A 26,953-nucleotide genomic window follows, 5' to 3' on the forward strand; every position below is an offset into this window, starting at 1 on the left:
GATTTAAAACAAAGAATCTGAGTCATGCAGTGAAGAGAAGACCATTTCTAAGCAGACCAGGCAGGGTCCTGCTCTTGATTTGCAGAAATTCTGACATCAATCAAAGGATTGCTGGGCACTGTGTCATAGGCCTGTTATCCTAGCTTACTGAAGAAGAGTCTATCTGAGGTAGTGGATTGCAAATTCAAGGCCAGTCTGAGCTACATAGTGAGTTCAAATGAAGGGGTAGCCTGGGCAACTTATCACGACCTTATCTCAAAATAAAAATAATTTTTAAAAAAGGGCGGAGGCTGTGGCTCAGTGGTCAAACACTTACCTACCAGGCAGGAGGCAATGAGTTCTATCCCCTGTACTTGAAACAAAGGGGTTACCAAAACCCAAGGTGGTCCTTTCAAATCCCCCACGAGGACTGTTTCATCCTGCATCCGGCATCTCTAATTACCTAGAACGGCTTGTCATTGTCACACAGGTCTGCGGACTGCTGGATTGCTATTGCTTACAGGTAGAACAAAGCGGAAACCTAACGGTGCCCGCCCCACCCTGGGTCTTCAACGCAGTCCTCCACAGAAACCACTCCAGGCGGCTGGCACCGGGTCCTCTCTCTGCCAGCGAAGTACATCCGCTCACCATCAGCCCACTCCTGGGTCTTTCCAGCTCTGAGATTCCATGACTCCATAGATCTGTCACGGGAAGGAGCCTAGCCATGAGGCCTTTCATGTGTGGCCATTAAACACTTGCCATGGTGCAGCATGACTGCAAAAGTTCCAGAGACACACCCTCCACACAAGCTCGTGGGCCAGATACCCCAGGAGCAGCCCAAGACCTTCCGAGTCCCGCCTGCAAGCCTGGGCTGTGAAGTCTCAGATCAAACTGCAGTTAGTGAGGCCCCCAGCCCAACCATTAACTGCCTCACCACCAGACAGCCGGAGCTGCTCATCGGTTCTAAAAGTTGGGGGCGCCCATGTCTTATCACCCTAGATTCCTGTTTTGCACAAGCCGTGAGCTATAGAGTGGTCCCCCTCGGTGAAGATTCATTTCTCTCTTGCTTAAAAGTAAACATCACATTGACTCTGGAACCTCCACCACCACCACCCCCCGCTGGGTGCAAAGCGAGGGAGAAAGATTGCCTAGGACTGGCACACATCTGTTCCAGAATACAGAACACTGATCATGGTTTCCCTAAAGAGAGGATCTTAAAGGTTAAGCAGGCATGACTAGCAGCCTCGCGGGCTGGAAGAAACCCAGCAGATTGAAAGTCGGTGTGGGAAGCCCTGGGGCTGGGCAGAGAGAGCCTCTGGGAGAAGGGGGGAGAGACAGAGACATCGGGCACAGGGACATGGAGTCGAATGATGCAGTTTGATGAAAGATGGTCCAAGCTTCAAAGCAACAAAGGCTGTGAAAAGGCAAACAGTATTGCTGCAGTGTTTCAGCCGGGTGCACCCCAGAAAAGGAAGAAGTCTGGGCTCTGGTTATTTTTGCTCACACCCCAGCAACCTCTTAGCATAAAAGCACTGTGGTTACTCAACAAGGCTTTTATCTTGACAAGGGCCAGCCCGTGAAGATGAGGCTGAGGGAAGTTGCATCTGCAGACCGTGTACGTCTCAGTGTGCCAGCTCACTGCAGGTCCACCAGTTGACCAAGTACACACCCCAAGATTGAGGCTAAGGGGTGACGGGGGGACCCATCCCAGGTCCCACATAACTGGGTTGTAACACTCCTAAGCCAGATGCATATGTCCACAAAGGCACCAGCCACGTCCACCGCCAATGCGGTCATCGGCTGTTGGAGGAATAGTTGTCAGACACGCTGGTGCACTCGGCCTTTCGTCTGTCGCATGCCTCAAAATAAGATCAGTGGTCAGTGACCCCGCCACAGCGGATCATCAAACCCATTTCCAACTGGCCGCCTACCTCCCACGGTCTACAGGAAGGACGAGCATACCCAAGGAAGGTTGGAGACCTCTGCTCAGGGGCACCAATTTCCTTCCAAAATCTCCTGTGGTGCTCCAGATCTCTCGGGGATCTGACTCCCCAACCTACTCAAGAGTGCCTTTGCCCATAACTATGAAAGATAATCTAGGGAATTGAACATTCCGGAAAGTGCACACAACTGTCAAAGCCCTGGCCAGCATCTGTAAGGCGTGAGGGAAACAGCTTTTGTCCCTTTCCCAGGTACATTTCCTCACTCCCTACTCGGTTCCACTCTGTCCTCTGAGGTGCACTGCTACAACTGTTATCGAATGTGTGCGCGCCTGTGTAACCACACAGGTGTGTGTATCCATGACAACCCACAACACCTCCGGACTGAGCCACAAACCTTCCACCCACATGATCCCTTCAAACTTAGCCCTCACGCTAATGCTGCGAGGGGGGGGGGGACTAACGTCTTACAGATGGGGACATCATAGCTTCCGAGTCTCCGTCAGCCCCTCTACACCTCCAGTCTAAACATCAGCACAAAGCCGGTGCCCCACAGCTATTTCAAGTTCTGTGCTTGTGTAAGTTGGAGAAATACTTGGCAGGGTTTCTCTGGGTAGCCCGTGCCATCCTGAAACTCACTCCCATAAACCAGGCTGGCCTCGAACTCAGAGATCTCCATCTCAGCCTGGACCTCTGCCTCCTCCACAAGATCAGCTCTCAACGTCAGGCAAGGAGAACTCTAAGCCTTCCTCCACCCAGACCTCCCCATCCATTTCTCACCCTTTCAGCCATTCTACTTTCATGAACGCCCACCCTACAGGGGACAGAGCTAGGGAGACATATTCATGGAGCTTAAGCGACAGGATGCTGGAGACAGGAAACAAACGCAGATATTCCTTTGTATTGGTTACTTTCCTGATGCTGTGATAAAACACCACAGCCAAGGCAACTCATAGAAGAAAGAGTTTATTTGGGCTTATGGTTCCTGAGAGTTAGAGTCCACGGCTGAGCAAAAGCATGGGGCCAGGAACCGGAAGCTGAGGACTCACATCTTGACCCTCACACGTGAAGCAGAGAAAACAAATGAAAGTCATGTGAGTCTTTTAACACTAAAAGACTGCCCCGCCCCCCTCCCAACATGCTTCCTCCAGTAAGGCCACACCTCCTAAGCCTCAAACAGTAACACCAACTGGAGACCAAGAGTTCAAATACGTGTGACTATGGAGAACATTTGCTTTCTTTCTTTTTCTTTTGTTTTGTTTTGTTTGTTTGGGCATTTTGTTTCATTTTGGGGGGATTGATTTGGTTTTTCGAGACAGGGTTTCTCTGTGTAGCCTCGGCTGTCCTAGACTCATTTTGTAGACCAGGCTGGCCTCAAACTCACAGAGATCCACCTGCCTCAGCCTCCTGGAGTGCTGGGATTACAGGCGTGCACCACTGCGCCCAGCTATAGAGAACATTTTTCATTGAAACCATCACATCACTACTATATTCAAATGTGGAAACCAGAGACTCAGGGGAATTAGGGGTCAACCCCTGGTACCTTAACTCCATCTCTTATTACCCAAACCCTAAAAGACTGATGGGTAGGATACTGAGGGGTCACCGTGTAGACAGAAGCACCACGGTGGAGAAACACTGTGCGAGGTGAGAATCTGCAGCCAAAGAGAAAGGATACCAGGGGGGAAAAGACACACCCGAATGGGGTAGCAGGGCATTCTACAGCAGGAGGAACAGAAAACACAAGACTCCTAGCACAGGTAAGAACTTGGCTCCCATAAGGAACTGAAATGTGGCGTGCCCGAGAGCATGACCTTCAGGTCACACTAAGGGCTCCACTTTCAGTTTCAGGTGCAGTGGAAGCCGTGGAGGGAGCAGGTTTGAACGTTTCTCCGCAGCCACTCAGCCCAGGTTTGGCTAGTGATTTCAGGCAAAGGTGGAGACCGGCTTCCAATTTTACAGAACCCTGGGAGAGAGGGGATGGTGCCTCGACCAGCACTGTCAGCAGCAGAGCTAGCACACTGTAGCTGGAGGCTGAAAAAACGTGGAGATGTTGTGGGAATCCATGAAACACGAAGACGCATGGCCATGCTGCTCAAAGCTCGGCGTCGGTCAGAAACAGGCTCGCTGCCTCTCCTCCCACTACGTATTAAGAATCAAACTATCGGCTGGAGAGATGGCTCAGAGGTTAAGAGCACTGACTGCTCTTCCAAAGGTCATGAGTTCAATTCCCAGCAACCACATGTTGGCTCACAACCCTCTATAATGAGATCTGTGCAGGCATATATGCAGGCAGAACACTGTATACGTAATAAATAAATCTTTTAAAAAAAACATAAAGACTCACACAACTGCGTATAGTAGTGTGCCTACCACCCCAGCACAGACAAGGCAGGGACAGGAGGATCTCCGGAGCTTGCTGGACAGTCTAGAGGAAATCAGTAAGCTCCAGATTCAGTGTGGAAGCCTGCCTCAAATAAGAGGTGACCGAGGAAGGCCCCTGATGTCAACCCCTGCCCTCCACATACATCTCCATGCATGTGCCCACACACAAAAGAACCAAACCATAGCCTGGATTGTCACAGCTCATGCCTCTAGTCCCAGCTCTCAGAGCGCAGAAGCAGGCGAGCTGCTACAAGTTCAAGGGCCAGCTGGAATACAGAGTGTGAAATCGTGTCCCAAAGCAAATAAATAAGAATCAAACTACGCATCAACACCCATGCACACGTGTACACATTCATGCACGTTTGTACACATTTATGCACGCACACATGCATGCACCACAGGTGACACAGCCTCCTGACGCTCTGGGAACCGGCTGCTACTGCTTCGGGCCACAGATGACATCACCTTTATTTAGCAAAGAGCTGAATGAACTGCACTTTCCTCAGGGTGGTCCTGAGGACTGTAAAAATCGCCGCCAGAGAAGCCTGCCCAGTGCTCCCCTGCCATGCTTAAATGCTAGCAGAGCCCAGGGCCTGGGCCTGACTCGCAGATAACCGAACTTAATTGACCACATCCTATCCAACAGGAAACCTAATAACTGGCTATTTGAGACCCAGTCTCACTTCCTCCCGCCCGCTTCTGCCACAGCTGCTGGCTGGACAGTCAGGCCCACGACACAGAAGGTACAGGAGGAATGGCAGAGGCCACCTCAGAACTGGGGCCTTTATTAAGGGGCCTAGGGGACCTGTGGGGCCCTTGAAGGGTATCTGTGTGGGCTGACAGAAACTGTGGGTAAGACAGGGCTGCCTTGTGGTGAGGCCACCAGTGTGTCTTGCTTGCGTGTCACTCCAGCATCCCAAAGTTGACGTCCTGTCACCATTTCAACTCGAAACAGTTGAACTTCAAAGTCAAATGTATCAAAATGCTCACCCTGTCTGTCTTAAAAGATTGCTTTTTAATGTTCAAGAGGCTGATTAAGTTAAAATACATCAAGCCTTGCCTTGTAGGTACAGCTACAGAACCCACACAGGGAAAACCCCATCCCATCTGCTGTGTGAGAAGCCGTGGATGTGTATGAGGCAAGAAGGGGGCGGGAAGGGGGGAGGGAGAGAGAGACTGAGTTGGGTTTGGGTTTTGTTTTGTTGTCTTTCTCTCCTCTCCTCCCCCCCCCTCCCGCCCACACTTCCTGTTTAGGGGCAGTCTGTCCTCCTGCCTCATCATCAACACACACAGCTTCCCGAAAAGGCTGCATGGTCAGAGCACTGATAACCATCAATCACCCTCCTAAGAGTGACACATGCCTTGTAGAGGCACTCTTGGCCCTCACCACCTCAGCTGAAATGGCTGCGGTTGTCTCACCCCCCACCCCACCCCCCACCCCCACCCCCACCCCACCCCCCACCCCCACCCCACCCCCCACCCCCGCCACCCCCCACCCCCGCCAACTGAAGGAGCGCTCCTGTTTCTGTCAGTAGGCTAACAAAATGCCTTGGCTTGGGTGGCTTATAAAAAACTGTTATTTACTGTTCTGCTCTAGAGGCCAGGAAGTCTGGAGGCGCAGGAGGAAGATGTGGCCCATATTGAAGGCACCCAGGGTCTCACTGTGTCCTCTCAGGAGGCAATGATCAGATGGAGGTGGGGGATGGGAAAGAGCTGCTTACATCCCAAGGTCCCACATCCTAATGCTGTCCCCTTGGGGCCAGGCTTCAGGTAAGAACTCTGGGAAGACAGTTTCCTCCTCCCGTTACAGGAAGCGCCCCCTCACTGTCACTAGTCCCTCTGCGGAACAAGGTTCTCAGTAGGTACCTACCTGTAGCCACAAGGCCATGGAACTACAGTTCTATCACTCATAAGCTGGGTTATCTGCCATTAACTGAGTCCCACCTAAAGACAAGGATGAAGACAGGACAACCTTGCCAGCTACTGAAAAGACTAAATAATTTATGATGGCTAAAAGCAAGCGCAGTCAATCTCAGCCCCAAGGACAATCTACAAGAGCAGAAGTGGCCATGTGACCAAGTCACTTGTCAACAACTGCTCGGCTTCCCTTTCTTGCAAAGCCAGCGGGCGAAAGTGCCCTCTGATGACAACAGAGCTGGTCTCTTCTCAGCCGTCTAATAAAGCCCTAACCCTCCTGGGCTGGGTCATTCAAACAAGCAAAGCACACAGTCCACAACATTTACCATAATCCTGTAGCCCACCAGCAACTGAGTAGGCTCCTCAAATGCGCCATCTTGTGCTCTCCTAGTTAGGACGCAGCCACACACTCTGGTGGGACCACAAGCGCACACGACATTCTAGAAAGCAAGCTGGATAGACCTACCAAGAGCCTTTCGATGTTTACGATGTCTGGGAATTCGTCTTCTGGATACATCTTTGAAAGAAGGTGGTAGCATGTGGTGGTGGCCCAGGCCTTTAATCCAGAAGCAGAGGCAGACTGATCTCTGTGAGTTCGAGGCCAGCCAGGTCTACAAGAGCAAGTTCCAGGACAGCCAGGGCTACACAGAGAAACCCTGTCTCAAAACAAACAAAATCCACCCATACACATAAGCAAAAATTTAAAAGAGAGAGAGAAAAAAAAATTTTCCCAGAACTGTTCAACAAGAAAGCAGGATTAAATTAAACGCACCCATGTGACGAGATAGTATGGTGATTTCCGAGAAAACTGTGTTTCTGTTCTAAGTGGCAAAAGCGAGGCACACTGCCACACATGTGTGCCACCATCTTTAGACATATATGGGTAGAAACGCAGACCAGAAGGTAGCCAAGTTCTTCTGGGTGACATGGATCGAGAATGATGTTTTTAGAAGTGAATCCTCTTTCAAATTTCTCTTTTATGTGTTTAAATTCATTTCATAAAAAGAAATGCATGCATGCATACACACACGCACACACGTACACACACACACGCACACACCCACACATGCACATACACACCAGGTGCTTTATTGGGGTGCTGTTGAGTAGTCAAGAGGGCTTTTGGAAGAGAAGAAGTCTACCAATGGTGGTGCTGCCCGGTCCACCAGATAAATTTTACACTAAGCCCGTGGGCTCCGTCTGAGGTCTTCTACGCACTGGTTGCTCCTGCTGTTTGCCTGGCACTTGGGAGGTCCCTGGCACGGTGGCGACACACATTCAATACAGTCCTGTTAGCAGCAGGGCGGGGGTCCCCTCAAACCCTCCTTCCTCCGTGGTGTTCTGTGACCTCCCCTAAATTAATTACTTCCTTAATTATTCCTAACGCCCTTAGCCGTTATCACAAAGGACTACTGCTGCCAATTACACGTTCCTAGTCACTCGCTAATTGCAAGCTCTCTGGACGCAGGAACCCAACTCTCACTCCAATTGGTCTCCTCAGCTAGATGGATGTCTGGTCCATAAATACTTGCACGGTGGCTGGCTGGGTGGGGTGGGCTGATGGTAATCCTTTGGCATGATAGGAACGGCAGGGATTCACCTGGTTACTCGGTCCGCTAGACTTGGGCATCGATGTTGAGAACGGCTTCCAGAATGAGAGCTGAATGGGGAAGATGTAGGAAGTGCTTAAGCCCTTGCCCTTGATTGAAAGAATAGTGTTGTTTTTAGCCAAACATGCTTTCTTATGGGGAGAAAAAAAAACGCTTTTTTTTCTTTAGAACTCCAAAGCATTAAAATAAAATAAAATAAAATAAAGCCACAGTGATAAGGAACATTCCAGGGGCCTCCATTTCCCCTCCAAGACTTCTCCCCTGGCCTTTAGCTATGAGCGTTGAGGTCATTTTAAAAAACAAAAACAAAAACACGTTGTTGTGTCTACCCTTAATAACAGTGGGGGAACTCCCTCATGAGAAAGCAGCAACAAGACCAGAACCCAGGTTCCCTGAGGACACCCTACCTACTGCCCTTTGTGCTTAACTGCACGGCCTTCGTGCCAGGCTTTATAGAGGATGAAACGCTCTGTGACAGGCACAATTCCTCATTCATTCCTCAGGACAGCAACAGAGGAATGACAACGCCCCTCACGTCCCATGCAGGAAGGCCCTTACGATGGGGCCCTTGTGTTTATTTTTAAAATCTCAGCGTGCTTCTTACAGTAACGGGAAACAAACTCCAGAGTGCGGACAAGGGGACGCTTACGTGACCTCTGAGTGAAGTGGACAGAGGAGCCCTCTCAAAGATTGCTGTCCCTAGCGGACAAGCCCCAAAGCCTTGTGCATGCTGGGAAAGCCTTCTACACCCCTACCCTCCGCCCCTACCCCACCCCAGCTAGTATTTTTAAGCCCACAGCTGTCTTGAGGGTGACGCCTCACCCTCAGCCAACAAAAGCCGTTTTTGTTACAAGTGACTACAAGATTACCTGCTCAGTTTCTGGTTTCAAGTCAGTACTTCCGATTCCAAACAACAAAATCATACGGAGAGCCCTTCAGACAACAGAGTGCCCGCACTCAAAGAATTTCACTCTCCGCTTCTCACACCTTTAAAGTATCCTCCGGTCCCGCACCCCCCCAAATATGAAATCTCCTAGTCCTTAACCCCAAAATCCTAACAAGGTCAAGGATAAACTCAGACCCCTTGATTGTCTGTCCACACATATCCGCCCTTCAAAACTTGGTGCCCAACAGTGATGACACTGTATTACTTTTTAAAATAAGTCTTGGGGGCTGGAGCGATGGCCCAGCGGTTAAGAGCACTGGCCGCTCTTCCAGAGGACCCACGCGGCACACACGTGACTCACAGCTGTCTGTTAACTCCAGTCCCAGAGGCTCCGGATCCGACACCCTCACACAGACATTCATGTAGGCGAAACATCAGTGCACATGAATGGAAAATAAATTTTAAAAATTTAAAGAAAATTACACTAATAAAAAGCAAGATTTTGGGGGGACCCAGGGGGACAAAACTCAGTTGGTTAAGAACTTAGCAAGCAAACCTGAAGGCCTCCGTTTGATTCCCTAGAACCCACAAATATTGAGTGTTGTGTGCTTGTAATCCCAGCCCTGGGGAGGCAGAGATCAGTGGAACCCCTGGGCTCACTAGCTAGCCTACTCAGGCCCAATAGTAAGCCACCTTTCTCTTTAAAATACAGTGGATGGCACCTGAGGAACAAGCAAAGTGAACCTCTGGCCTCCACGTGAGTGGCACACATACACACACACACACACACACACACACACACAGAGGCACATACATGAACATGCACACTGATACGGAAGACCACTCCTTGGAGATGCTTCTTTCTCTGGAGGTGAGAGGAAGACAGTAGAGCAACACTGTGAACCAGGGCAGGAAGGACTGGACCCCACCAGCATGGGGACCTCAGAAAGAGGGAGGAGGCCTTTGCCTCAATTCTGTACCCTACCTAGCCAGGGCAGCCCAGAGCTGCAACCTGAGCCCAGAGACACTGCATGCTGGGGCACAGTGCACAGTCCTCCAGGGACAAGGCACACTCTCCCTCCCTCCTGCCACCCCTCCAGAGGCCCTCTGAGAGTGAACCCCGGGGCACCATTAGCAACTGAGAGACTGAAACTTAACCTCCGGGGGGCCTATAATTTTTGCAAGCGGTGGAGTTTTGAATCCAGCCGGAGCGAGCTTTTAAGCTCTTTCTTACTCTGCACATTCGTGAATAACCTCTCTCCCACCCGATGATGACGGAAACTGTTCCCAAAAAAAACGTCCCCAGGATCACTTTGAGAAAGCAGGCCTTTTAAATTCTTCTGGCTTTGTGCTTAAAAACAAGAGAGTTTAAATTAAGCTTAAATTTCATCTTCTGGAAAAACAAACCCTAAACCTTCTATAGCTCCCTAGTCTTGAGAATAAAATTTAAAACTTGAGAACACCGAGAGATGGGGGGGGGCAGGGGGCGGAGCGCCAAGGCCAGCCCACCTCTCCACCCTCTGGCCTCACTCAACGCTTCTCTCTCAGGCTCTGTGCCTGGATATTCTTAACCTCCCCTTGCTACAATCAAAATCAATCATCCTATTCTCCCCCCCCTCTCTCTCCCTCCCCCCCCCCTTGGTACTCAGTAACCCCACTCATGTCTGCCCCCCCAAAACCAGTTTATCCCGCCTATTTCTGTCCATCCTAGTACAACACGTCCGCCCGGGGCCAGGCTTTGCGCTGGGACATCATTAAGGAAATGTGCCCTGCCCCCTGAGTGCTCTGTCTCCGCTGCCTCTTCTGGAGATGGGCCGAAATGGTGCACTTTGTTAGGATCTGCCAGAGCAAGACCAGCCTTGGAGTTCACCAGTGAACCTAACTAGAACCTTTGAAAGGTACATTCCAGGCTGAAGTGGCTTACGTGTGCGTGTACACACACGCGCGCGCGCACGCGTGCACACACACACACACACACACACACACGCACGCACACACGCACACACACACTCTGCAGCCCGTATCTCTTACTCAGAACATCCCCAAGGATAGAGCTCAAACCCACGAGAGAACACCTGATTCACAAAAGGGGGTGAGGGGAACCCCAGGAAAATTCATCCCACCCTTTGCAGTTACTCTGGTCCACTACTCACACGCCGTGACTGAGCACTGGAAAAGGGCTACACTGGACAGACAGAGAAATGCCAAGGGCACACTGGAGTTCTGAAGACAGTGATGTGACAAAAAATAAAAAGAAAAAGAAAAAAGAAAAGGAAAGATTACAACTTTTTGGTTTTTTTGAGACAGGCCCTCATATGGCCCATGTTGACCTCAAAGTCACCATGTAGCCAAGTGGCTTAGTTATTTTTCTATTGCTATAACCGAAACAACTTTTTTTAAAAAGCACTTAATTTGGCGGCTTATGGTTCCAGAGGGTTAAAAGCCGTGCCCATCATGGTGGGAAGGACGGCATCAGGCAGGCCAGGATGGTGCTGGAGCAGTAGCCAAGAACGAGGTCGCATTTAATCCACACACAGAAGGCAGCGAGAAAGCTAACTGGAAATGGTGTGGGCTTTTGAAACCTCTAGGCCTTCTCCAGAGACCACACCTCCTAATCCTTCCCAAACAGTTTTGCTAACCAAGGTCCAAGGGTTAGGTCCTGCAGCAGGGCGTGGCTGGCATGCCCCACCCTCTACCCAGGGGCGGGGCTTCCCCTCTCCCTGAGACCCCTCACACTATATATAATCCAGACATTTTGGTTGCGCTGCCCCTTGCCTCTTTTCCCACCTCCCAGCTCTCTCTCCTTCCTTTCCTACCACCCCCAGCACAAGCTCCTCTCTCTCCCGCTTCCTACTTCTCCCACACTGTTCCAATAAACCTGCACTTAGATATAACACAGTGTCGTCGCCATTAGCTCATTCCGGCATTTACTGGATCACCAAGGATTAAAAAAAAAAAAAATAAGGCCTTGAGGGGCTGGTCCCATTCAAACCACCACCCAAGAATGACTTTGAACTTCTAATCCTCCTGTCTCCGTGTCTTAAGTGCTGGAATTACACATGTACACCACCAGACCCTGCCATGGCCTACGATGGCCTGGAACTGACTATGTAGCCCAGGCTACCCAGAGCTAGCTCATAGAAAGCCTCTTGCTTCAGCTTCCTGAGTGCAGGGCTCATGGGTGTGAGCTGTCCCGGGTAGCGCAGGTGCTGTTCTGTCCCTGCAGGTTGCTTGCGTGCACCTGGCTTTCGGAAGCCAGTCCACAGCGTCCTAACTCACAGGTATGCACGCCCAGAAGGCCATCTACCGTGTCCCCAACAAGGGCAGGTCGATGAGGTTTCATGAGGGCTTACATGTGAACTTTGACCTCACGACACATCCCAGTTGAAGACAGATGGGGGACATCTGAACACGGATGACAGCTCAAGTCCCTCAGAGGGCTGGGCTCACCGGGGATAAAGTGTTGAGTAAGGAGAGAAAGGCTATCACTGAATGACCCATCACCTTAACCCACAGCTGAGCTCGGCGGCTTTTGAGAGATAATTAGCTCTCGACCTAATTAGCTGAAACCGAGACCAAGAAGATAGGGTCGGGGGGCAGGGTAAGTAAGGACTGTAGGCTTCGGTGGCAGTCAGTCTTAAGATCCTGGACCAGCTTCCCGAGCAGGCAAAGTCCCTTGAACCCACAAATCTTCAACGTCTCCATCTGCACAATGGGACTGTCAGTTGCCTACTTCATAAGGCTACAAGAGAGAGCACACGGGGTAAGCCGGGGATGAAGCCAACACACTGGCTGTCACGTTGAGCAAATTCCCATTTTTCCTAGTGTTATTAAGCATTAGAAAGATATAAAAGCCTTTCCCAACTACCAGTACCATGTGTGCGTGTGAAATTCAGAGGCTGATGGCAGACGTCTTCTTCAGTGTTAGCCATCTCACTTAGTTTCCCGTTTTAATACTACAATGTGCACAGTTTCACTACTTTGAGTGCGCGCGTGTGCCGCGGCACAGGTGCGGAGGTCAGAGTGCAACTCTGCGGCACTTGTTCCCTCCTTTCACTTTTACATGGGTCCTGGGGACTTGAACTTGGGTCTCTAGGCTTGTGCAGCAAGCACCCTTACCCACCTAGCCATCTCACCTGTCCTCCCCTCTGGTGTTTTTTGTTTGTTTGTTTGTTTGCTTGCTGTTTGTTTGTTTGTTTGTTTGTTTTGAGACAGGGTATCTTACCAAAGCTGGAGCTCACCGATTCGGTTAGACTGGCTGGCCAATGAGCTCCAGGAACTCTCCTGCCTCCACCTCCCTAGTGCACTGGGATTACAGACATACGCACCCCTGGTTTCTTAGGATGGAGCTAGGGATCCAAACTCCGGTCCCTGTGCTTGTACGACTGCATTTTACTCACCAAGTCACGTATCCATCCACCGCAACACTAGTATTTTGAGCTGGGCTGTTCTTTGTCGTGTTATATAAGGTGTTTAGCAGCCTGTCTAACCTCCCTGCCCACTAGATGCTAGCAGCAATCCCTCTGTACTGGAGACAACCCAAATCTCCCCTGGCATGTGCCCTGGGGAGAGAAGAGAAGACAAAATAGGCCCCAGGTAATGTTCTAAATCAATGATGGTGCAGAGTCTTGGGGTGGCAAAGTGGGCCGCACACCTGAAAGGACAGAGATCTTTCCTGGCCTGTAAGAAAAATGTGAGTGTTAAGCTGGGCGTGGTGGCGCACGCCTTTAATCCCAGCACTTGGGAGGCAGAGGCAGGCGGATCGCTGTGAGTTCAAGGCCAGTCTGGTCTACAAAGCGAGTCCAGGACAGCCAGGACTACACAGAGAAACCCTGTCTCAAAAAACCAAAAAAAAAAAAAAGAAAGAAAGAAAATGTGAGTGTTGACAAACTCCCCAGCGACCAGTGAAAAGCCTAGCACCCAGCAGTGTGGGTGGCAAATATGCCCCTTGCCTTCCAGTTGAAGGACACAAGGCCTGGCTCAGATCATGGTCTTGTAGGCAACCTTCAGATCCTTGGTCTGGTGACAGTGGCAGAGTAGACACAAGCCTCAGCCATAAATGCCATTCACAGAGCAAGCTCCTTGACCCTGCAGTGAAATAAGAAGCTGGCTGACCCTTAAGGTCCTCCTAAGCACACAACAGCACAAGGCGGGGAGACAAAGGCCAGCCAGCTCTGTCCTCCCCGTGAGCCACAAGGACCCATGTAATAGGTATGGTTGTTTTCACCCTCCTTGGAGATCAACTTGAGGCCGGTGCAGGGACCAGGGCCCCGTGCAAGTTATTTCTCAAGAGTCATTGTTTTATAGTTAATGGCAACCTGCACAGTAATGATACGCATAACGGGGTTGGGAGAGCTATGGTCTCGGCATTCAGTGTGAAACCACAAAGTTCATTTCCCCCGCCCCCTACCAAATATCATGCTTTTAAAGCAAACTGCGCCACGGAGGCAAAGCACTGGCACCCAGGAAGAGCTTCCTAGGAATCTAGACACCGGAACCTTTCAGTAAATCTTGCAGTGCGTGTGCGATATGGGTGTGAACTGGCTCAGGTTCCAGGATGAAATGTCAGCACTGCCGCAGACACGCCGATGAAAGTCAGAGGAGACACCGTCTCTGATCATCACACTGCTGTTTATAATACCCACGCGCACAGCTGCTTCCCCATGGAGTCCTTGCCCCACCACCCAGAGGACAAACAAACAAGGTGGCCAGATCTCAGTGTCACTTGCATTCAGCCACACATTTCACCCCCACAATCATGGGGACAGCGGGTATGCAGAATCATCCAGCGGGTGACGATGGGCAGAAAGGGCCCCACGTCTAGTCTCTCCAATCCTGGGAGTAGGTGTGAGGAGGAACACCCCCCCCTGCAGTGCGCCCCTCCCCCCGCCACCCCCTACCCCCCAGCTAACTGTTCAGAGCAACAGATGTGAGGTCAGGCAGCTGTGGTGTGGTTTGCTGTTGTTGTTGTTTGTTTGTTTGTTTAGTTTTTCGAGACAGGGTTTCTCTGTGTAGCCTTGGCTGCCCTGGACTCCCTTTGTAGACCAGGTTGGCCTCGAACTCACAGCAATCCGCCTGCCTCTGCCTCCCGAGTGCTGGGATTAAAGGCGTGCACCACCACGGCCCAGCTGTGGGCTCTGTTCCTGGCGGCTTTCCCACATTTTGAGCTGAGTTATCTCTCGTTTGAAGGGCCAAATACATATCTGTGGTTTCAGTTTTTCAAATAGCACACACACCGAGAAAATGACAACGCTGCTGGGCCCTGATCATGGACGCCTATGATCTCAGGACTCGGGAGGAAGAGGCGAGAAGATCAGAAGTTTGTGGTCGGACTGGTCTACAAAGGTGTCTCAAAAAAAAAAAAAGTAACTAGGTGTCAGGAACGCAAATGATCAGAAACAGCCCTCACCTCCAACTGAGGTTACACGCCATTCGTGACGTTGGGCAGATAGTCTGAGGGTTGGTAGCCAGAAGGTAGAAGGCACAGTAGCCATCTCAGAACCCCCTTCCTCTGGGCATATTACATCAGATGGATATTCCCAAGAGAAGTTGAGGGGCATTTACAGAGGCTATGACCAGCCAGCGCAACCCAGCCTCACAAGAGAGTAGCATCCTTTCTGGGGACCACTGGGCCTTCAAACAGAATCACAGCTGGTAAAAGTCAACGGGATGACCCAGAACACAGTGAAGAGTTAACCAATGGAATGACCCAGAACACAGTGAAGAGGTGAATACAGAGTTGCCACGGTTAGAAAGGACCCCCATCGTATTTCCATGACGACATATAGTAACGTGTGCAAATTATTTATAAGCACAGTGTATGGGGGACGGCTGCGCAGATTTCTAAGACCTGTGGCTATGTGTTTCTCGCTCACTCGACCAGATCGTCTGGAACGTCCCGAGGGTGTAGAGGCTGCAGACTTAAAGCTGTGTTTCCCATGCTGTTTGAAACTGAAACCACAGATATATGTATTTGGCCCTTCAAACGAGAGATAACTCAACTCAAAATATGGGAAACCTGCCAGGAACAGAGCCCACAGCCGGGCAGTGGTGGCGCACGCCTTTAATCCCAGCACTTGGGAGGCAGAGCCAGGTAGATCCCTGAGAGCTCGATACCAACCTGGTCTACAGAGCAAGTCCAGGACACCCAGAGAGACTTTGTCTTGAAATACGCCCCCCCCCAAAAAAGAACAGAGGCCACATGCCTGCCTGTGAGGCTGTTTAGCTGCTGACGAGACATCACTGGGACATAATCAGGGTTTAGCATTATAGGGTCTGCTCCTAGCTTGTCATTGGTTTGGTGGTTGGGTTCAACAAATGGTTCTAGAAGCAGAGAGAGAGAGAGAGAGAGAGAGAGAGAGAGAGAGAGAGAGAGAGAGAGAGACAGAGAGAGAGAGACAGAGAGAGAGAGAGAGAGAGAGAGAGAGAGAGAGAGAGAGAGAGAGCGCGAGCGCAAGCGTGCGCACTTATGACCAGTCATGCCAATGTATACAAGTTTGTAGGTAACTACCTGTACTATTTCTGCTGGCTGGACGTTCTTCCAGACCCCCTGTGCCTCTTGGCTGGCCAACAACTTTAAATATACCTGACTCCCTTCAGTAAATCTCTTCCTCCTTAAATTATCTAGGACACTTACTATTTGTCTGCCTTGGGCTGTAATAAAAAGGAGGGCAGAGAGATCTGGAAGATCTTAAAGGAGACCACACCAGAATCTGTTTGGTCCTGACTCTCCAGCTGGGCCGATCCCTGATGTTCTGAGTTATGCGGTGAGCGGAAGAGAACGCTCTGAGACTCGCCTATCAACTCTCTAAATGTTTCCTACATCCCTCTGGGCTATAAGGATGCCGGTGACAAGATCCTTGCCCTGACAAGTCAGAAGAGGAAGGAGTAACAAGGCAAGCCCTAACTGCAGTGCATTTTGAATGGGCTGGAGGAGTGTGGCCCAGGACGGGAGCATAAGGGCGTAACTTGTCTGAGGAAATTTGTCTGTATCTATTTGAACTTCAAGTTCAAGCCCCAGAGTTAAATAACTTATTCTGACTCTTCGCCAACCTCAACACCGATAACAATCATCTCTAAGAGATACTGGGGTGGGCTGGGGAGATGGCTCAGAGGTTAAGAGCACTGGCTGTTTATCCAAAGGTCCTGAGTTCAATTCCCAGCAACCACATTGTGGCTCACAACCATCTACAATGAGATCTGGTGTCTTCTTCTGGTGTGCAGGTGCACATTTGGGCAGAATACTATATAAATTATAAATAAATAAATCTTTAAAATGAGAGAGAGAGAGAGAGAGAGAGAGAGAGAGAGAGAGAGAGAGAGAGAGACCGAGACTGGGCTAGGGAGAGATCTCATTCCGTAAAGTGCTTGCCTTACAAGCATGGCATGTGTTCAATCCTTAGGACCCACATTAAAATAAAAATAAAACCAAACTGGGTGGAGTGCTATGTTCAACATCTCAGCCCTGGAAAGCAGAGAGACGCTCCACTGGCAGGCCAGCCCGGCCTACTGAGCAAGTTCCAAGCCAGTGAAAGGCTCTGCCCCACACCCCCCCCCCAAAATAAAAGATGGGCTGCACCGGAGGGGTAATGCTGACTCCACAAGTTTATCTCTGATCTGCACATGCATCCACACACATGTGAACCTGCACACATCTGTGTACCTGTGTACAGAGAGAGAGAGAGACAGACAGACAGACAGACAGAGACAGAGAGACAGAGAGAGACAGAGACACACAAAGAGAGGCAGAGACAGAGACAGAGACAGAGAGACAGACAGAGTGAAAGAGAGAGACAGAGACAGAGACAGAGCACGCACTAGCATCAAGTCCAGGGCCTCTGAAAACAAAGCAAGTAAACTAACAAGGCTGGACAGGCAGCAGGTTGTGTGGGCTTGAAGGAGCCATGGTCACACTAACCCAGCACTTTCGCATTCCCAGCCAGAGCCTTCCAGAGGCGTCTTCGCTCATCCCTTACCGAGATCCCAGAGCACGCTGCGGTCTACAGAAAGTCTCTTAGCGATGTTTGAAGGGCTCGGAGGGTGTCAGCTGAGGAGGTACACTGCTATTTTCCGTCCCACTAATAAAGAAAAATCGTGCTCATTAAAGGTCAGCACAGTGCTAAGATGCCATCTCTTGCGACATAGTCAAATGTCATCTGTACTAAAATACTAAAATGTGTTTAAAAAGGAAAAAAAAAGGTGTCATAAAGCATAGACACTCACAGGGAAGGGATGGGGGTACCCAGACCCAGCCTCAGTCCCCGGTCTTCCACTCCCCAATCATTGGTTCACTTGGTCTGTTTTTAATCAGTTGCCAACACAGCCCCACAAGCTGTGTGTGGGTGTTTGTTCCACAGACGGTACCGCGAAATGTTACTTCTTCGGAAACTGAAAAATGGAGACTATCCAGTGGGGGAGGGGGAAGACTGACCCGATGAGGTGAGCACCCTCACACAGTCCACAGGCGCTGTCTCAAGATGAACAAAGGATGTGATAAAGAGGCCTTACCAGCAACCCTGCTTCATCTGGGCCGTCCTCTCTCCCAGGCAGGTTCCGGTTCCCAGCTACCCCTCCCTCCTAGTCAAGGCCAAGTCCCACACACTCCACGGTCTTCAGCTGCCTCCCTCCCTCTGCTCTGGGTACCCTGAGCACCATGTCCACTGGGAACAAGATTCAGCCTTGGTCTGCTCTCTAACTGGAAGACACTGCATGGGATGGATAGGCAGCTGGCTCCTCCGCTTCCCGCAAGCCTCTCTTGGTCAATGTCATCGGGTCAACAGCACTCCCTAATTACCTTTCTAATCAGAGTGCAGCTCTAGCATCGCCTATCCCTGTATTGTCCTTCACGCTCTGGCTTTTCTTCTTTCCCTCTGGCACACTGCATCCAGTACTTACATCCCTGCCGGCTTGGTGTCTAACCCGACTACAGGCTGCAGGTAGGCCCATATGTGTGTGGTGGAGTCCTGAACAGTGCCTGGCAGAGAAAGAGAGAGAGAGAGAGACAGACAGACAGACAGACAGACAGACAGACAGGGGGTACATGCAAGAGCACACTCCAATTCTGCTTGTGTCACTCAATCACATTTGGTAAAAAAAAAAAAAAAAGAGAGAGAGAGAGAGGATAAATTATAAATTCCAGGAGATTTTGATAGATCAGATGAGGCCCCAAGATTCAAGAGAAGATAAAAATTAAAGTAAGTCAGCAGACACACTTGTTTTGCTTTGTGGGGGGGGGGTTGGGTTTTTGTTTTGTTTTGTTTTGTTTTGTTTTTTGGTTTGGTTTGGTTTTTTTTGGTTTTGGTTTTGGTTTTGGTTTAATTTTTGTCTGAATCTACCTTCAGAAGAGGCCTGCGAGCCAGACTTTCAGGACAGCATGTCCCACGACCTCCAGAGTAAGAAGAGGTCTCTCTTCCAGTGAGTTTAAGAAGGGAAAGGGTGGTACCGCGCTGGGAGCCTTGGATTTCCTGTTTTTAAATAACTAACGGGGGTTGATCAAACCCATCCAAAGCAAAATGGTTTTGAGCCAGACAAACGCAGACAGCGCTTGCCCCTGGCGGCGGGTGAACCGCCTTCTCCATCCACTCCTGCTCTCAGGAAGTCCCCAGCCAGCCTTCCTTGGTCACCCCGGTATTTCAGATGGCAGGGACGTGAAGACACTGGCTGGAACCCACCGAGCCCTCACCAGAGAAGGGAACTGCCTCATCCTGGGGCTCAAAAGCCCCGTGAAGGTTCAGCCACTTCAGCTGCCAAGGGGAAGGAGGATTCCCAGTCCCAGAACATCTCACTCTTCCCGTTACTTGACACTGTTTTCAGATTCCTAACAGCCCCGGTGTTCTGACCGGCCTGGCACCCCTTCAAAGGATGTTTCAACAGATAAGACAAAAGAGGGCCTGAGTGTGGGGATGATTTCACAGTTGTTCCGTGTACAATCAAAAAGAGTCCCTCATGTAAAGCTAACCATGTGTAACAACATAGAGACAAACGATACAGATCCAGTGCTTTGCACAGGGCTAAGTCGGGACAGACACACATGAAGGCCTATACACTTAAAAGGCTGCAGCTAAACTTCTGTAGTTCAGTAATGACTCACTAGAATGGTATATTTGTATAAAGCAGATTTTTTAAAAATATTTTTTATTTAGTTTTAATCTATGTGCATTGGTGTGAAAGTGTCAGATCTTGGAGTTACAGACAGTTGTGAGCTGCCATGTGGGGTGCTGGGAATTGAACCCGGGTCCTTTGGAAGAGCAGACAGTGTTCTTAACCACTGAGCCATCTCTCCAGCCCCATAAAACAGATTTTACTGAACAAGATATAAAATGCATTATGGGCTCTAACACAAGTGTGTGTGTGTGTGTGTGTGTGTGTGTGTGTGTGTGTTAAATTTTCCTTATCCGAAATGATTGGGACCAGAAGCCTTTTGGGTTTCAGACAGCTTTTGCATTCTGGGAAATCTACATGTGTAAAATGACGTATATGTTGGAGGTTGGACCCAAGACTAAGCATGTGTTTCATTTGTGTACCAAAGTCCCCTCAACTGCCCAGCCCGACGGTGACCTTGTTTATCATTATTCATTCACCTGTGTTTTGACTGTGACCTATCAGGTGAAGTCAGGTGTGGGATTTTCCACTTGGGTTGCTATGGCGGCTCTCAGAAAGTTGGAGATGTTGGCATCTCTTGGGTTTCGTAATCAACCCGTGTATACATTCTATACTATGAAGAAAGAGGGGGAAAAAATCCAGTTGCCTCTGAGTGGGGAATAGTGGAGAATTGCTTCTCGGCTATACATCTCAAATGCACAGACAGAATCAGAGATTAAAATCACGCTTCCAGATGCATTCTATGCTCAACCTGATCCAATGACATCTTTAAATAAAGGCTGTAATCTTTGCATACATTCAACCCAGGCAAAGAATTCCCAGGTGACGGTGAAAGTAAACAGACCGCAGAAGAAAAAGAAGAAAATGAGAGAAAGGCTTTCTCCTTGGCAGGTTTCTCCAGGAACAGTAGCTTTTAAACAAAACAAGAAAAAAAAACCCCACAATCCTAGTGAGAAACGCAAAGGGAAGGTTGAAGGAGCATGCTCCTCACACAGGCTGCCCCGGGGCCTCCCAGCTTTGCAAGACGTGACACAGCTCCATCAAAGGGCAGCCCCGCCGTCTTGGGCAGGTATGTGAGACATTTTAATGGAAGAGGACAGACTTGCGCGGGCTGCATTCATGGAGGTACTCACGCGGGTAAAGAAACCATAGTTAGTGGTGCCCATCTCCAACTTAGGAGTTCACACCTAGGGAGGTGGGCACCATGGGTGTGGCTAACTGAGGCCACCCCTTTGGTGGCATCCAGGACACAGAGAAGTCTCTCCTGGGGCTGGTGCCTGGGGAGCCATGCAGTCAGCCCTGACCTGAACGGGTTTAAACCTGGGAATGCACAGACATGTCCTCCAGCAGAGCTGAAGGTAGAAGCCAGGCGCTCTTGACAAGCTCCAAAGCCACCACCTTCCTGGAGCTGGAGATGAGGGTCTTCTACTGCATACATCCAGCCAGCAAATACTTAACGGAAAGCCTTGTGCCAGGCCCTGTATAAAACATCTGGACTAGAAGGGAGCGTAAAACCCTGTCTCCCCACCCCACCCCACCCAGCCAAAAAAAAAAAAAAAAAAAAAAAAAGCACTTCATGAAGACTATTAACTCAGAAGGTCGAGGGTTTCTAAAGAAAACGGCCTAACTGACAGGGGCCCCACTCTTACTAAATCTGCAGTGGCGTAACCAATGGCCAATTATCTGATGGCCAATTACTCAAGTTCACAATTACCACGCTTATGAACTAAAAAAATACAAAAGACAGTGGGCTTCAAACGAGAATGGGAGGGGGCATTTGCCAGCCTGAGAGCTGGGCAGTCCTCTCCTTCCCGCCCCCCTCCCCTTACACCCTCCAGCCAAAAAGGAAACTTAAGAGTCCGTTTCTTTCTCAACACTGCTTTTCCATCTCACAGATAGGTATTAAGAGATCTCCTGCTAGAGAGTTAGTGGGGGTGTGGGGAGTGAGAGGGGGCGCAAGGCAACAGTCTAGGCTATGTTGTGGTCCCTTCTGCCTCTGCCAGGCTGATCCTGAGAGGCTTCCCAGACCAAAAAACATTGCCTGTACCATGAGACTTCAGAGATGAAAAGACATCGCTTTAAAATTCAAAGCAGCAGGGCGAGAGAGATAGCTCTCCAGGTTAAGAGTTTGCTCTTCTTGCCAGGCGGTGGTGGCACACTCCTTCAGTCCCAGCGCTTGGGAGGCAGAGGCAGGTGGATCGCTGTGAGTTCGAGGCCAGCCTGATCTACAAAGTGAGTCCAGCCCAGCCAAGGCTACACAGAGAAACTCTGTCTGGAAAAAACAAAATCAAACCAACAAAAAAAGAGTGCTGTTCTTGCAACGGACCAAGGTTTGGTTCCCAGGACGTAGATCAGGCAGCTTGTACTACCTGTAACTCCAGCTCTAGGGAATTCAAACCCTCTTCTGGCCTCCGAGGGCACCTGCACACATATAGTGCCCGTGCAGGCACACATGCTTCCTAAGGGGCTGGAGAAGCGACTCGCAGTTAAGGACACGGACACACACACACACACACACACACACACTGTTCTTCCACAAGACCCTGGATGGCTCACAACTACCTATAACTATAGTTCCCGGGGATCCATTACACTCTTCTGACCTCTACGGGCACTGCACACACATACAAATAGACTTTTGATGGGCAATTCACAGGTTCGGAGAGGTTCCAGTACATCCCCCCCGCCGTACACGCCTGTTGTAAGCATTTCTGCTGCTGAGCATTACCGGGCATGCACCATCCCAGCAAAACTTGAATAGGCCTGAACACAGTTCTGAAGTCTAGACCAAATCATTGGGCCCTTTGTTTAAACAGCATGAGGTTCATTTTATCTGCATACCAGCCTGTCCTCTAGCCCTCTAGGGAGAAACTCTGGCTTGGTTCTGGGTGGCCCCAGGAGCCTGGCACTCTTGAGATGCCGTCTGTCTGGTCCCACCCCCTTGCAACCCAGAATGCCAGCAAAGTCCATTTTTAAATTTCTCTCACAAGTTTCACAACCACAGGTTTGAGTAAGGAGACAAACACCGCTCCAGTTTGCTGACATTAAACTAAAAATATGAGCTGCAAACAAAAGCCATCTTTTTACCAGGACTGGCTGGGGTGCCCTGGGGTTCCACGTGGTAACACAAGACCATATTCTTGGCAGTCAGGCCGGCTTAACAACTGTTCCGAGCCCCATAAGGAAGAGGGGCCAGTCTGTCCCTGCACTGTCAAGGAATCCCACAGCCCTGCCTGTTTGACTCAGAGAACAGCTTTATGGTTCTGCCATCCACAGAGAAGCAGGCTTGATGAATTCTTGGGGCAGGGTACTCAAAGTGTTATATACATACACACTTAGACGGCAGGAGGCAAAACCAACCCTATTCCCACCCACCCCCAAACCCCCTCCCCGCCACGCCCGGCCGAAAAGTGTTTTTCCCTCTCCCTCCTCTCTAAAATTAGAAAAGTAACCGATTTGCAGGATGGCACAAGCCTTTAATACCAGCACTAGGAAAGCAGAGGCAGGCAGGTCTCTGTGAGTTCCAGGCCAACCTAGTCTACAAAGAGAGTTCCAGGACAGCCAGAGCTATTACAGAGAAACTCTGTCTCGAAACCCCCCCCCTCAAAAAAAAAAAAAAAAAGAAAAGAAAAGTAAACTATTAACTGTGGCAACTCCGAGGCGTCACAAAATGGGCCAATGTGGCCCGCACAGGGTCTGCTGATCTGGGAGAAATGGGTAAGGGGTTCCTGAGACTAACACTGGATGGCAATATACAGAGCCTTCTCTGAAAGTCCTACCTGTTAGGTTTCTAAGCGGTACAGCAAGCGGGGGACCGGGGACGGGTGGCAGGACTCTCTGAGGTGCCTCTCTCTCCTCTAGCCCCAAACTTTCCTTCTGGGCCCTCTTATCCTAGCCAGGGAGGGTGCAGGGAAGGATCTGTCCCAGTGTTTCAAGGAGTCTCCAAATGCTCAGATCCCAAGAAAAGGAGATGAGAGCAGAAAACTGCTCAAAGTATCTCCAAGAGCTTTTGGTGGCCAAAGTGTGACCCTAAAGCTCTGGAGTCCCAGCAGTTGATCTGGAGCCTGGAGGACGTGGTAGACCAGGCCCGGGAGCAACAGCTGCAAGGTCACAGAGGAGCTAGACCTTGGGGTGTTTTGCGAAACATTGCGCCCGAAGTAGGAAAGCTCCGGGAAGCCACCCACCCTCTTCCCCCCACACCTGCTCTGCCGCTGAGCTTAGAACACGTGGTAGCTCAGCTTAGGGCTTCCCAGGCGGCAGCAGGGATTCGCTACCTCGCCCGGGCATGCACTACCCGCCCGGGGGTCCCCAACCAGGAAGAGGCAGCGCTCCCTGGCGCAAAGCTGCCGGCTCCCTGCGCCTGTTTCATCCCAGCCCTCAGCAGCAACTGGGACCGAGTTTTATAGTCTTTCTATCAACCCTCGACCTCGGCAGCTTCCAACAATCCCTACCTTTCTCTGCCACCTAGCCAACAGACAAGACACAAAGAAAAAAAGAAAAAAGAAAAAAAGAAACGAAAAGAAAGAAGGGGGCCACACACGCCGCTGTCTCTCCTTTTAGTCTCAACCTCCAGCTTGGAGCTGAGAGGAAGAGGAAGCGCACCTTCTTCTCTCCCCATCCCAACTCCGTGACCCGCAGATCCCGGCAGCCAGCAAGAAGCCCCAAGAGGCCGAAGGGAAGAGGTGAGGTTGGAAGAAGCAGAAAGCAGAGCGAGAGAGAAAATATCCAACAAAACCACGCTAACGCGCCCCCTACCTGGGTGCAACATACTTTGGAAATAGAAGATGACCAAGATAAAGGATCCCAAGCAAGTGGCCAGCACCATCCGGCAAATTCTGTTCATCCTCATCACTTCCAGCAGCGCCGGCTTCATGGCTTTGTCCTGGCCGCGGGGACCCGGCTGTCCGGGAGGCTCGTCCGGAGCGCAGAAGCAGGGACCCCGCCGCGGGGGACCTGCGCCCGGGAGGCTCTGAACCGAGCTGGTTGGGCTCTGGAGATGGATCCCGTTAGCTTCACCGAGGCTCTCCGAGCCCCCAGCCCGGGTCTCGGGGGTGCAAGGCGCGGGAGTTGATGTGCAAGTGTGGAGATGCGTGGCCCCGGCCGCGCGCTCCTGCCGGTCCGACTCGCCTCGGCTCGACGCTCCGCCGCCTCCTCTGCTGGCGCCTGCGGCCGCCGCTGCCTCCTCACGGGCCGGGCGACCAGGATGCGAGAAGGAAGGTGCCGCCGCCGCTGTGCACTGGCCTCTGTGACTGTCCAGGCCCCCCTCCCTCCCTCCCTCGCCAAAAGCTACTTCATTGCGCTCCAGTGATCTATATATTCCAGGGCTGGGTTTTACCAAACGCAACTCGCAGCCCCCGGCGAGGGGAGGGCGCCGGCGAGCGGGGAGGGCGGGGCCGCGCCGGGGGCGGAGCGTCGCCTCCCCCCGCCCCTACCCGAGACGTGGTCGCGTCCAGCTGTTTCCCGGGGAGTCCGGAGTGCGCAGCACGCTCCCGCAGGGTCCCAAAAGCCCTCAGTCCCTGGGCGGAGCTGGGCCGCTGTCTCGAGCTTGTGTAAACGTTTCCATGACACAACTCGGAGAGGGAAAAATACGAATAAGACCGCTTTAGTGCTGCCACCCATTCTCCGGTGGGGAAAGGAGCCGGCTAAAGCGAATGGGGGGCCCTAGTGGTACGCAGTGGTTTAAAATCCCCTGGGCTATTTAGCAGGAGAAGTTGCCCCCAAGCTCCCCTGAGAGCAAGTGCCCTTTTCATAATGATCAAAACTGGGCAGATTCAGGTTTCTTTCAAAGGACAGTTGAGCTTGAAGGTTTCCTTTGCAAAGAGGTTAAAGAGAGCGGACTTAAAGTCAAGGTTAGGGAAACTGAACCGCATTTGGGGTCTGGAGCCAGCACGCGTCCTCACCGCCCCCCCCCCCCACACACACACACCCGCCTCGAGGCAAAGGAGGTACAATTATGGCTTTTAAAACTGTTTCACCAAAGGGTAGAGCTTTCTGTAATTTATCCGAAGTGCATGACAACCAGTCCGGTGGATGTGAAAAGGCGTCCCTAAAAGTCCAACAAAGTGCTGGGCGGGCGGGTGGGGGGATTCCAAGGCAGCTTAGCCTTGGCAGGTAGAGAGAAAGATGGCGCTGCTTTCCAGCAGCGTGAAAGATGTTTTAAAATGTTCAACTCCATGCAGTTACATGGCCGTGGATCAATAAAGTGGACACAGGTCAATGATAAGGAGATGACTTTTATGCCAGGAAAGCAATCTTATTGTAAAGCCTGACCTTGGTGCCTTATCGTTAAGTGAATTTACAGAAAACTCGATTCATAATAAAAAATAAGACATCGTGTCTTTTCGATGCGTCTCTTCACGGAGGCATTGATAAATTCTTGTTGGATCTGAGTGTAATGGGCCTTATCCTCCCCTCAAATTTGACAGACTCACGCGTTGCTTTCTGATACATGCATCCAGAAATATCTCTGAAGCATCCTTTCCTTCCTCCTGAAGGCCCCCCACGCCCAGCATGGAAAGTCAGCGGCCTTCCTGTGATTCAAAAGGCAGTCAGTTACAACGAGACATTTATGCAGCCAGTCCCATGTTCATTTGTCTTTGTTTATGAATGACTTGCTTGCTGAAGGCGGCCAAGATATACATGCTCCAATAAAAGCCACTCCCCGAGAAAGTCACCCATATGATGTGACTGAGCACTATATCCCCTTCTCCAAGTGGGGTGGGAGGAGGCTGGGCTCCTTGCAGGGTCACGTCCCAGAGGGTGCCTGCAGGGCTGCTCCTTACTAACTGGCCTGGTTTTACAAAGTACAGTGAAAAAAGGATTTACATGTGTTTCATTCCACTGTCCTTCTACCCAGGGTAGAAAATCACATTGTCAGGCCCAGGCATTCAGAATCCAGCATGGGAAGTCATCACCTGCCCAAGGGAGAAGTGAGAAACCTGATGCCTTTTGGGTTTTAGAAGCTTGAGTTGGACCATGAGCTGGAGAAGGATGGCGAACCTTGCCTGCATCTGTGCTTGCATCCTCAACATCTGGGCTTGGCCCCTGCGTATGGTATGGGAGAAGGCTCTCCTAGTGACCTGTCACCTCTGCCAGGAAGGGTCCTCTAGTTTCTCACTGGAATTCTGTTCCTTCCT

The 26,953-nt window shown here is 50.8% G+C and overlaps 1 protein-coding gene across 2 annotated transcripts in view; it reads right to left on the minus strand.

The window, feature by feature from the left end:
* Positions 1-25,196, minus strand: part of CHST11 (carbohydrate sulfotransferase 11) — a 198,873-nt gene extending 173,677 nt beyond the window's left edge. The window contains exon 1 of one of the 2 annotated variants that reach the window (XM_084796321.1): positions 24,588-25,196. In XM_084796321.1, the coding sequence (XP_084652447.1) occupies positions 24,588-24,690 (103 nt within the window). In that variant the 5' untranslated portion in view covers positions 24,691-25,196. Of the gene's footprint in view, positions 1-24,572 lie in introns of both variants that reach the window. The other variant, XM_084796320.1, reaches the window with a different exon arrangement.
* Positions 25,197-26,953: the final 1,757 nt, after the last annotated feature.

The sequence above is a fragment of the Acomys minous genome (assembly GCF_964271855.1).
Source record: "Acomys minous genome assembly, chromosome: 9".
In the NCBI taxonomy this organism is placed as follows: domain Eukaryota; kingdom Metazoa; phylum Chordata; class Mammalia; order Rodentia; family Muridae; genus Acomys; species Acomys minous.